Genomic DNA, 12,500 nt, shown 5'->3' on the forward strand with positions numbered 1-12,500 from the left:
ATATAACATAGCAAATGTTTAAACTGAGACATTTTACAATTTTATGCACAAAATCAGCTCATTTCAAATTTGATTTCTGCTACAGGTCTCAAAATAGTTGGCACGGGGCATGTTTACCATGGTGTAGCATCTCCTTTTCTTTTCAAAACGACTGGGCATTGAGGCTATGAGTTGCTGGAGTTTTGGTGTCTGAATTAGGTCCCATTCTTGCCTTATTTAGATTTAGATTTGACGTTGAGGAACATTGTTTTTAAAGTATTCCACAATCTTTTTACGCAGTCTTTCACAGATTGGAGAGCCTCTGCCCATCTTTGCTTCTGAGAGACTCTGCTTCTCTAAGACATACCTTTTATAGCTAATCATGTTTCAGACCTGATATCAATTAACGTAATTAGTCACTAGATGTTCTCCCAGCTGAATCTTTTCAAAACTGCTTGCTTTTTTAGCCAATTGTTGCCCCCGTGCCAACTTTTTTGAGACCTGTAGCAGGCATTACATTTGAAATGAGCTAATTAGGTGGATAAAATTGTAAAATGTCTCAGTTTAAACATTTGCTATGTTATATATGTTCTATTGTGAATAAAATATTGGCTCATGTGATTTGAAAGTCTTTTTGTTTTCATTTTATTAAAATTTAAAAAACGTCCCAACTTTTCTGGAATTCGGGTTGTAACACAGTTAGGTATAATCTACAGTGGTGTTACCGTGGGATGGATGTTGCTAAGTAACACAGGTATAGTCTACAGTGGTGTTACCGTGGGTTAGGGGTTGCTAAGTAACACAATTAGGTATAATCTACAGTGGTGTTACCGTGGGTTGGATGTTGCTAAGTAACACAGGTATAGTCTACAGTGGTGTTACCGTGGGTTAGGGGTTGCTAAGTAACACAGGTATAATCTACAGTGGTGTTACCGTGGGTTAGGGGTTGCTAAGTAACACAGTTAGGTATAATCTACAGTGGTGTTACCGTGGGTTAGGGGTTGCTAAGTAACACAGTTAGGTATAATCTACAGTGGTGTTACCGTGGGTTAGGGGTTGCTAAGTAACACAGGTATAATCTACAGTGGTGTTACCGTGGGTTAGGGGTTGCTAAGTAACACAGTTAGGTATAATCTACAGTGGTGTTACCGTGGGTTAGGGGTTGCTAAGTAACACAGTTAGGTATAATCTACAGTGGTGTTACCGTGGGTTAGGGGTTGCTAAGTAACACAGTTAGGTATAATCTACAGTGGTGTTACCGTGGGTTACCTGTGTTGTGGAGCTGCGAGCAGACGTGTCTGCGTGCCGTCTCTATCTGGCTGTCGTCGGTCACGTCCAGCTGCAGCACCTGCAGGTTTTGGGATCCTCGCTCTCGGAGCCGGCGGGCCCCGGGTCCGTTCTCATCCAGCACGCCGGCGAACACCTTCAGCCCGGCCTCGCTGAGCCGGGACGCCAGCGCCAGGCCGAAGCCCGAATCACAGCCTGCAGACGGGAAACACCGACACAGGAATCAAACCTCAGAGCCGGCTCGGTGGGCCAAGAGACAACTGTCACGAAATGGTACCCCTCCTGGCAGTGGTGTAGTCTACGTGATACGCAGGTATATGCAGTATACCCACTAAGAAAGCTCCAGGATTTCCATATACCCACTTAGAAATGCCCAATGACACGCAACGACATACTTTGCATTGTAATTTTGATATATTTTGAATTGTCATCTGTGTTTTTCTTCTTCACATAGGCTAAATAAAGGTATTTCCACCGCAAATTGGTGCATAAAAGTGTGTCAGAATACAGGAAATTAAGACGTTGACGCTCAAAATTTCCCTGGGGGAGGACACCCAGACCCCCCACTATGAAATGCTAAAATGACGGTTGAGACAAGCGGTTGTCTTTCAAATTCCCTCTGCACCAATAGGATAGCGCTCCAACCAATCAGAGCAACGAAGAAGGTAGAGGAGCTAGTTGATGGATTAAAATTTGGCCGTATCCGGTCAGCAAAACTCTGAACACATCTTCCTTTTTTAAGAATGACTTCTTCTCTAAAAGAAAAGCTGAACTCCAAGTCTTCCAGAAGACCTCTGTTCACCAGCAGCAGCCATAAGCCCCGCCCACAAGCTCTATACACGATGTGATTGGCCTGAACAAAATTAGTTTTTTCCAGCTCGCAAGTCAACGGAGAGTGCCTAGACCCCCCTGGCTGCAAAATTAATTTGCTGCCACTAGGGTGGTCTAGATTTCTAGGCTACAATTTTATAGCATTTGAAGAAAATAAATTGACAAAAAGTGTTGAAAAAAGTGATAAAAAGTTTGGGGAAAGCGGCAGAAGTGTCGACCAAGTGTCGAAAAGATGACCACAATATAAAAAAAAAAGAATTGTTTGAATTTTAAATTCTGACCCAGAAGAACTAAAAGTTATCATTGAACAACACAAGATTTAAAGATAATTAGGCTATAACAAACATACCAAAACAATCACAAAAAAGCAACAAACGATTCAATCTAGATTTGTGATATTTCAGAAGAGAAAGGTTCCCTCTCAGCTGCTGCTTTATTAAAATATAAATGTGTACTTTTAATTTAACATCTATCCCAGGGAGTAACTTTGGGTTCTCGGCAATAAATGTCAGAAAAAGCCTAACTTTTCTTTATTTAACCCCCTTCCTAACAAGCTAGCATAACATATACAGTATATATATATATATATATATATATATATATATATATATATATATATATGTGTGTATATATACAGTACAGGCCAAAAGTTTGGACACACCTTCTCATTCAATGAGTTTCCTTTTTATTTTCATGACTATTTACATTGTAGATTCTCACTGAAGGCATCAAAACTATGAATGAACACATATGGAATTATGTACTTAACAACAAAGTGTGAAATAACTGTAAACATGTCTTATATTTTAGATTCTTCAAAGTAGCCACCCTTTGCTTTTTTATTATTAATAAGGGAAAAACTTCCACTAATTAACCCTGACAAAGCACACCTGTGAAGGTAAAACCATTTCAGGTGACTACCTCATGAAGCTCATTGAGAGAACACCAAGGGTTTGCAGAGTTATCAAAAAAAGCAAAGGGTGGCTACTTTGACGAATCTAAAATATAAGACATGTTTTCAGTTATTTCACACTTTTTTGTTAAAGGTATAGTGGAGGATTTTCTTTTTCGGGTGGATCATCAAGACTATTGGGCCTCGTAGTTGTCAATCATTCTGGTGATATGTTTACTTAAGGAACTAGCTTTCAGGTGTATATGTGTGGTGAGCTTGAGTTACGGTTTCAACCATTCATTGAAGCATTGAAGCTTTTGGGAGAATATTTAACACGCTGGCGTGCGCTAAAAGCACAGGTTGGGCTTCCCACTGATGCCTCAGTCGTGAAGTTTCGACTCCACAGGTAAAGTTTGGTAGCCTGGATGCCAGCCGAACTTAGCCCCGCCCACAAAATTCGAGGTTGGGATGTTCGGTCTGGAGTAGCTCCGTTGAGAAGCAATTATTGCCCGAACAGGATCTGTTCGGACCAATCAGATTGTCGGAAAGATGATCAACAGTAAGAGAATCAACCACGTCACCAAAGAATGCTTGGGTTGAATTTGTTGAGGTGTAGATTCCACCATCGCGTCTGTTACAGCATGTCACTATCACTAACGTTATCCACATTTATATTTACAAGAAACGTCTAAAAAAGCCCCATAATCACAGCCCAATGGATCGGTTTCAGACTCACATTCTGACTAGAATCTGAGTAGGACCACGTCAGGCTAAAAGTTTGGCATGCTATTTGGAGAAATCCATTTAAAATCACTGCTAGTAAAAGTTGATGTAAGCTATGATTAGCGATGCTAGCCCTGGCAAGTCAAGTCACGCACAAGCACACACGGTAAACATCTCAATTTGTGAAAAAGTACAAATCTTCTTTTGGAAAGTAGGCTTGTATGAGCCATGCTGACAGCAACTTGTAAACAGTGCACTTTCGTGCACACGTTTAAGAGTGTTGCAGGAACATATATTTATAACATTACTACCAATGGATTCCTCAGGCCTTCTAGTTTAATATGATACAGACACACAGATCCATTCTGGATTTTATGAATCGATTTTGGATCATTCAAACGAAAATCTATTTAAATCGGAAAATCCATTGTTTTTTAAACCAACCCTACAATAGGCTGACCAGACGTCCAGAAAAATTTGGGACAGTCCCAAAATCCAGGCAGTTGTCCCGAATCCCGATTCCTGCCCTAATTGTCCCGAAAATTAGAGCAAAGTCTCATGAGCAGACTCTGGAGTAGTTTTAGTCTGATAGAACATTAAAACCTGTTCATGCACCCCGTGTAGGCTGAGTCCTTTGCAGGTTCCCTCTCTCTCCCACCTTTCCTGTCTATCTACTGTCTCCACTCTGAAGTAAAGGGAAAAAAGCCCCCAAAAAACCAGTCCCTCCAGAAAAACGCAATTATGCAATCACATAATTCAACGCATAATCATCCAAAGTCATCATATTTATGCGAGGGGCGCATTTTCGCCGCATAAATTGCCGATTTCCGCCCAAAATATGCGGGGCTTGCATGAGTTCATAATCCCCGCATTTTTGTTGCAAAAAAGTCACATATATCATTATACCATTTTCCCCGGTTGCCATGGGAACGTTATGAAGTGACGTAATTACGCGACGTGAACATCATCGAAAAGCTGGTTGTTTGGGGGAATCACTTTATTTCTCTTTTTCATCAAACCGCAGTTTTTGCAAGTTCCCGCAATTTCATCGCATAAAACTGCATAAATATCATATAGAGCATATTCCATCGCATTTTTTAAGAAAACGTGCCGCATAATAAAGGATTTTTGCCCTCAACAATCACCAAAAAAACTCCTCATGATCAGACGTCAGGCTGCATGCTGACAGTTGAGTTTCTGAATAAAAATAATAAATAATTTTGGTTAGCAGAGCCACCGTTGCTGCGTCCAGAGACGACTGTGATTGGTTTAAAGAAATGTAAACAACCCAGATGTTTTGTTCTCCTATCCCAGAATGCATCTGTGTTTATCTGTTGGGTCTTTGTAAATTATAGAGTGTACTCTATCTGTAAAGTGTCTCGAGATAACTCGTGTTATGATTTGATACTATAAATAAAATTGAATTGTTTAGCCAGACTTTCCTCCACAGTGCTGTGAAGCCAGCTGAGATGAGAGATTACCAAAATGTCCGTTGTAGTGTTCAGACATTTGATTGGCAGATTAATTTGGATCCCCGCAGGGCGAGGCGAGGCAGCTGTGTTTGTACAGCAACGAGGGGATTAAGAGGAGAGAACCGGGAAACGCCAACTCGAGGGCAAGCCGCCACCTGCAAGGGAGCCAACGGCAGCAGTACCCAGTAACACCAAGTCTCCTGCCGTCAGCCCGAGTGGTGCCATTTCTCCAACGCTCCATTGGTCCGACCTCTCAATAACCCCAAAAATTCCCTTTGGTCCTACAGCCCACTAGTCCAACATCCCTTTGTTTAGAAGGAAATTAACCCTCTGCTCTGACATCCCATTGTTCAGACCATATAGGAACAATGGCTAAGCTTTATTATGAACACACTCAACTTCGAGGCAAGACCCGCCCTTCAACAGCATTCACACTCTACTATTGGCCAGGTATCCAAGACCCGCCCTTCAATAGCATTCACACACTACTATTGGCCAGGTATCCAAGACCCGCCCTTCAACAGCATTCACACTCTACTATTGGCCAGGCGTCCATGCTTACGCTAGGTAACGTAACCCGATCTGTTCAGGTCCTATCCCCTGACCAATCGGCTATCCTAACCTTAACCACTCGAGGTCAATGCCTAACCCCAACCAATCGAGCTGCTTCGTAGGGCGGGACTTGCCAAGAAGTTACGTGGGATCCACAAAAGCCTATATGGTCTGAACAATGGGATGTCGGAGCAGAGGGTTAATTTCTTTCCAAACAAAGGCACGTTGGACTAGTGGGCTGTAGGACCAAAGAGAATTTTTCAGGTTATTGAGAGCTCAGAAGAATGGAGCGTAGTAATGGGCAGTCCCCAGCCCGAGCATGGGAGCTACCCAGTGTAGTCTACGTGATACGCAGGTATGCACCGTATACCCACCGAGAAAGGTCAAGAATTTCCGTATAGGACATACGTAACGTTTTGGTCATAAATTCACTGCCATCTGTTTTGGGAGTCATCCGGGAACTACTACACAGTTGATATGCGGTCATTCTTTGTGCAAACAGGAAATTAACTAATGTGATTCACCAGGGCTTTAAATTGACATCAGCCAACCCCCCAAATGCAGGTAAACATGAACTTTGGCGGGTAACATTGTAAAGTTACCAGACAATTTGGCTGGTGATGAATGAAGTGACCAACACTGCGTGTGTGGGAATGGCAGGCTGCAGAAAACAAATCAGTGTTTCCAGATTGGTGTGTTTTCTGACATGAAATTTGGTGTGTATGTTTGGCTTGGTAAACTTAATCTTTATCTGGCAACAGTGCTTGTAGTACTAATCCTACATTTCCCATGAACACTATGTCCTGGTGTTTCATATTACCATTGGCTATGTGCCGAGCGTGCACGGTTTCGCTAACGAGCTACGCTGAAACGGAGAAGACAAACGGAATGGCGCGCAACAAATCAGAGAAGCTGAAATTAAAGTTAGTTAAGCTAAAACTGAATTTGGCTAGTGGAAAATCTGATTGGCTGGTAACTTTAAAAATCTACTAGCCATGTTGGTGAATCACTAAAGGAGATACGATAGACAGCGAACTCAAACTACACCCTCAGTGTTTTGGTAAGCCTGTCCCAGAAGACGCTAACGTTACAGAAACTACAGGAACTGAGCCAGATGAGGCTGATGCTACATGGGTTATATGGGACGCATGTATGAAAATATTCACACAGTTTACTCACTACAACAAACTAGACTACACCACTGGAGTTAAGGGTAGAAGATGAAGATAAGTCTCCAGGTTCTGGATGTGTCCACACCAACTTAAAGGGGAACTATGCAGTTATTTTAGCTTAATTTACCTTAACTGAACAGGTTTTGCGATGCTAAAAATAAGCAGAAAGCTAGGAGAGCATTGTCAGAGGAACCGAGAAAGAGGAAACGGCAGACTGGCTGAGAGAGGAGTCAGACATGAGGAAACATAGGAGCTGTATTTTCAGAATAGATAGATAGATTTTTATTGATCCCAAAAAATGGGAAATAACGGTGTTGAATGGAGAGAACTGAGACAAATAGAAGCATGCAGATCTGATGCTGACCTGGCCTTCTTGCTGCTGCACTTGTTGTAAGTATCTTTGGGATAAACTCAGTTTAATTTGTATTTCTTGATATTGTGAACTGAGGATGTTTGCTATTGTCTTTAAAGTTTATTATTATGATCGCTGTCTGTTACGGGCCTATACTAGCTAGCTTACTAGCTGTCTACCTCAGTAGACGTGGCTCCGTGCGTTCACCGGCTTCTTTGAAAACAAATGCACATGACCAGAGGGAGAAGATGGGAGGGGGGAGAGTGTTGCCACATATCTATTCTGAAGCTGAAGGGGGGGCTCTATGGAGAAACCTGCCAGCAAAAAGAGAGAAACAGCGAAGAAATTGCCAAAACTGCACCTTTAAAGCCCCTGACACACCAACCAGATGGTCAACTGTCGGCAGTAAAGCCAGTCGTCCCACAGCCCTATGGTCCCACAGGCTAATGGTCCCACAGGCTAATGGTCCTACAGCCCAATGGTCCCACAGGCTAATGGTCCTACAGCCCAATGGTCCCACAGGTCAATGGTCCCACAGGCCAATGGTCCCACAGGTCAATGGTCCCACAGGCCAATGGTCCCACAGGCCAATGGTCCCACAGGCCAATGGTCCCACAGGTCAATGGTCCCACAGGCCAATGGTCCCACAGGCCAATGGTCCCACAGGCCAATGGTCCCACAGGTCAATGGTCCCACAGGCCAATGGTCCCACAGGTCAATGGTCCCACAGGCCAATGGTCCCACAGGTCAATGGTCCCACAGGCCAATGGTCCTGGTGTGTCTCACCTGTGATCAGCACCGCTCTGCTCTGCAGCTGCTCCACACTTCTCTCCGGCTCGCACATCAGGACCAAGCTGCAGCCAATCAGGACCAAGCTGCAGCCGAGCAGGGCCGTCCCACAGTCCAGCGGTGGTGCAGCGAGGCACAGAGTGGTCCCGACGAGGGTCCCGACGAGGGCCCCTACGAGGGCCCCGAAGGTCCAGTTCCCCTCTTTAAACCTCCGGAGCACCGTGAGGAAGAACATGGCTGCAGCTCCCACACAGAAACAGGAAGGGATGTCCATCTTCTGTCTGTCTCTCTCTCTGGGGGGTGTGTGTGTGTGTGTGTGTGTGTGTGTGTGTGTGTGTGTGTGTGTGTGTGAGACTCTATGTCTGTCTGTGTGTGTGTGTGTGTGTGTGTGTGTGTGTGTGTGTGTGTGAGACTCTATGTCTGTCTATGTGTGTGTGTGTGTGTGTGTGTGTGTGTGTGTGTGTGTGTGTGAGACTCTATGTCTGTCTATGTGTGTGTGTGTGTGTGTGTGTGTGTGTGTGTGTGAGACTCTATGTCTGTCTATGTGTGTGTGTGTGTGTGTGTGTGTGTGTGTGTGTGTGTGAGACTCTATGTCTGTCTATGTGTGTGTGTGTGTGTGTGTGTGTGTGTGTGTGTGTGTGTGTGTGTGTGTGTGTGAGACTCTATGTCTGTCTATGTGTGTGTGTGTGTGTGTGTGTGTGTGTGTGTGTGTGTGTGTGTGTGTGTGTTTAATCTGCAGGTATGTCGACAGCAGCAGGTGTGTTTCCTGAAACCTGTGCGCGCTGATAAAGAAAACAACCTAAAAACATTGGATTAAAATCTTCTTCGCCTTCTAGATCTTAATGAGAAGTGCTGAGAGTAAATAAATGACTGAATAATAAATAATAAATGAATATTTTACCATTCAGCTGTTGTTCTCAGTGTGTGTGTGTCCGTCCGCGGTGTGTCGGAGGATGTCTAGTCTGCAGGTACGCAGGTGTGTTTCCTGAAACCTGTTCTTCTTCTGCAGCCAAACATATTTCTCATTCTGTCACCCGACACCTCCCCCTCTCTAACAGCACGCCGATCACAACCATGATGCAGGCTTCCTCAGGTTTCCACCCATGATGCAGCACTTCCTCAGGTTTCCAGCCCCGAGGTCAGGTCACATTTGGCCCATTTTTAAGTTTCTATATCACAAATATACCAAACTGCCCAAAAATAACACAGATGGTTCCACACAATGTTCTTCACAAGTACAATTAAAGATCAGTTTCAGTTTCTTTCATTACATTTTGGTAGTTTTATTTAATATTATAGCATATTTCTGCTTTTTAAACTCAAAAATGAGGTATGATGTGGCCGGGTTGGTTCAGTGGGTAGAACAGGCGCACATGTACTGAGAGGTTTATGCCTCGACGCAGAGGTTCAGGGTCAGAGTCCAACCTGTGATGATTTCCTGCATGTCTTCCCTCCCTCTTTCTCACCTAGCTGTCCTGTGGAAAAGCCCCCCCAAGAAAAGAATGGGCTGGTGATGGCGCAGTGGATATAACACATGCCTTTGGTTTGGGAGATCTGGGTTCAATTCCCACTGTGATACATCAACCAATGTGTCCCTGAGCAAGGCACTTAACCTCTAGTAGCTCCAGGTTTATTGACCATGAATTCCAAGAATAAGTGTTAAACTAGTGTTGATAATTTGGTGTTAGTGGTGAATATATACTATATATTTATAATATATACTGGTGGGGAAAAAAAGTGACAATCAGACAAACAAAGCGACAAAAAACATCCAAAAAACAACTGAAACTAAACAAAAAAACGTCTAAAAAGTGCCGGAAGCCTAGAAACATGATTTATTTTTGTAGCTGGGAGGACAACACAAGGGTTAGGGTTATGATTCAAAGCCACAACTTGAAATAAGTTAACCGGCTCCTGAGTGCAAATGGCCTGTATTTTTATAGATATTTATATTTATATAGTAGTCTTAACGACTACTCAAAGCTCTTTAACAGAAACCATTCACACACTGTGGCCGAGGAGCCTCCTGCTCATCAGATAAACATTCACACACATTTACACTCTGATGGAGCAGCATCGGGGGGGCAACTCGGGGTTCAGTGTCTGGCCCCAGGACACTTCGACATGGGACTGCAGGGCCAGGGATCGAACGCAGCACTGTGGCCTCACAGCAAGAAGGTTGTGGGTTTGAATCCAGGTTGTTCGGGGCATTTCTGTGTGTAGTCGGTATGTTTGCTCCGGTTTCCCCCACCATATAAAAACATGTACTAGGTTCTCCAGTCAGTGCCCTTGAGCAAGGCACTGGCTCAGCTCTGGAGTTGGCCCCCGAGCGCTGTGATTGGCTGGCCACTGCTCCCTTGAGTTGGTGAAATGCAGAGAATGAATTTCGCTACATGTACAGTACAGGCCAAAAGTTTGGACACACCTTCTCATTCAATGTGTTTCCTTTTTATTTTCATGACTATTTACATTGTAGATTCTCACTGGAGGCATCAAAACTATGAATGAACACATATGGAATTATGTACTTAACAAAAAAGTGTGAAATAACTGAAAACATGTCTTATATTTTAGATTCTTCAAAGTAGCCACCCTTTGCTTTTTGTGATAACTCTGCAAACCCTTGGTGTTCTCTCAATGAGCTTCATGAGGGGGTTTATCCCTTCGCGCATGCGCAGTCGTGAAGATTTTCTTTCCCGCCCTTGCGTGCCGCAACTATCGTTCTATTTCGTATAGGCTTCGCCCTCTAAGCCACGCTATGGGTTTATCCCTTCGCGCATGCGCAGTTGTGAGTCACCTGAAATGGTTTTACCTTCACAGGTGGGCTTTGTCAGGGTTAATTAGTGGAATTATTTCCCTTATTAATAAAAAAGCAAAGGGTGGCTACTTTGAAGAATCTAAAATATAAGACATGTTTTCAGTTATTTCACACTTTTTTGTTAAGTACATAATTCCATATGTGTTCATTCATAGTTTTGATGCCTTCAGTGAGAATCTACAATGTAAATAGTCATGAAAATAAAAAGGAAACGCATTGAATGAGAAGGTGTGTCCAAACGTTTGGCCTGTACTGTGATAATAAAGTACCCTTATCTTTAACAAAAGCTTGATGGGGGTTCCTGGCCACGATATTATGAATCCCACTACGGCGACGCTAAGACCCGCCCTTCAGTAGCATTTATTGGCCAGGCGTCCATGCTTATGCAAGGTAGCCCCATTAGTTCAGGTCCTGTCCCCTCATGAGGGATCAAACCACCAACCTCCACTCTACCACCGAGCCTCAGCCGTGACGTATGACCTCGCCATAAAAAAAAAAAAAGGTGCAAAAGCGGAGATTCTGCCGACTCCTTTTCTGCGCTCCGTCAACAACACGGTGTGAGTCGACTACACCGAGAGCACCGAAGAAAACATCCAAAAAGTAGCCAAAAACCTCACGCAAATTATTTTATTTAAAGCGTATAAAAACACCACAACAAAACGGGTGTTTAGTCTACTAAAACTACCCTACTAAACTACTTTTGGGCCTCATATTTTAAATTTCTTGTGTATTCTTTTGTATGAAGTTTGAAATAAAGGATTCATTCATTCATTCATCTTTCTCCGTCCAATCAGAAGCAGACTCACAGATAGGGTGACAAACAGGACTTTTATTGTGGAATGTGGATCTAGAGACAGGAAGTGATATTTAGGACAAATTAAGATACAAAGAAGATTTTTTTTTTGCACACAACACGCAACACAACAGGAAGTTTAATCCTCTTTAATCCGTCCAATCAGAACCGGACTCAAAGATTCAGGGACAAACAGGACTTCAGCAAACGCTCAGTGGAAGGTGCACGGTCCCCTTCGTCCTCCGGATAGAAGCAGCACGTCTACAGAGCTCGGCCAATCAGAGAGGAGCACAGGGACGGGGGGAAGGAGAGGAGAGGAGGAGGAGAGGAGGAGGAGCTTCAGGCGAAGTTCTTCTTCAGGAAGTTGATGAGGCCGTTGGTGGACGAGTCGTGAGAGCTGACTGGCGCTCCGTCCTGCAGCTCTGGTTCAATCTGCTTCGCCAGCTGCTTCCCCAGTTCCACACACACACACACACACACACACACACACACACACACACACACACACACACACACACACACACACACACACACACACACACACACACACAGAGACACACAGAGACACACAGAGACACACACACACACACACACACACACAGAAAGTTTTAGTTAAACATGAAACAGCCCCGAAATCACCATCACCAGACTCCATGTAAATAATCAGGACTTTTAGCGTGTATAGAGCCAGCATATCTCCACCAGACTCCATGTAAATAATCAGGACTTTTAGTGTGTATAGAGCCAGCATATCTCCACCAGACTCCATGTAAATAATCAGGACTTTTAGTGTGTATAGAGCCAGCATATCTCCACCAGACTCCATTTAAATAATCAGGA

At 43.7% G+C, this 12,500-nt stretch overlaps 2 protein-coding genes across 2 annotated transcripts in view; both read right to left on the reverse strand.

The window, feature by feature from the left end:
* hsd17b2 (hydroxysteroid (17-beta) dehydrogenase 2) overlaps positions 1 to 8,323 on the reverse strand; it is a 19,016-nt gene extending 10,693 nt beyond the window's left edge. The window contains exons 1-2 of the mRNA XM_028585288.1: positions 8,047 to 8,323; positions 1,249 to 1,461 (exon numbers count right to left, since the gene is read on the reverse strand). Of these exons, the coding sequence (XP_028441089.1) occupies positions 1,249 to 1,461; positions 8,047 to 8,323 (490 nt within the window). The remainder of the gene's footprint in view (positions 1 to 1,248; positions 1,462 to 8,046) is intronic.
* A 3,353-nt stretch (positions 8,324 to 11,676) lies between these two features.
* Positions 11,677 to 12,500, reverse strand: part of gpia (glucose-6-phosphate isomerase a) — a 26,578-nt gene continuing 25,754 nt past the window's right edge. The window contains exon 18 of the mRNA XM_028585353.1: positions 11,677 to 12,123. Coding sequence (XP_028441154.1) covers positions 12,000 to 12,123 — 124 coding nt within the window. The 3' untranslated portion in view covers positions 11,677 to 11,999. The remainder of the gene's footprint in view (positions 12,124 to 12,500) is intronic.

This window comes from Perca flavescens, chromosome 8, assembly GCF_004354835.1.
Source record: "Perca flavescens isolate YP-PL-M2 chromosome 8, PFLA_1.0, whole genome shotgun sequence".
NCBI lineage: Eukaryota > Metazoa > Chordata > Actinopteri > Perciformes > Percidae > Perca > Perca flavescens.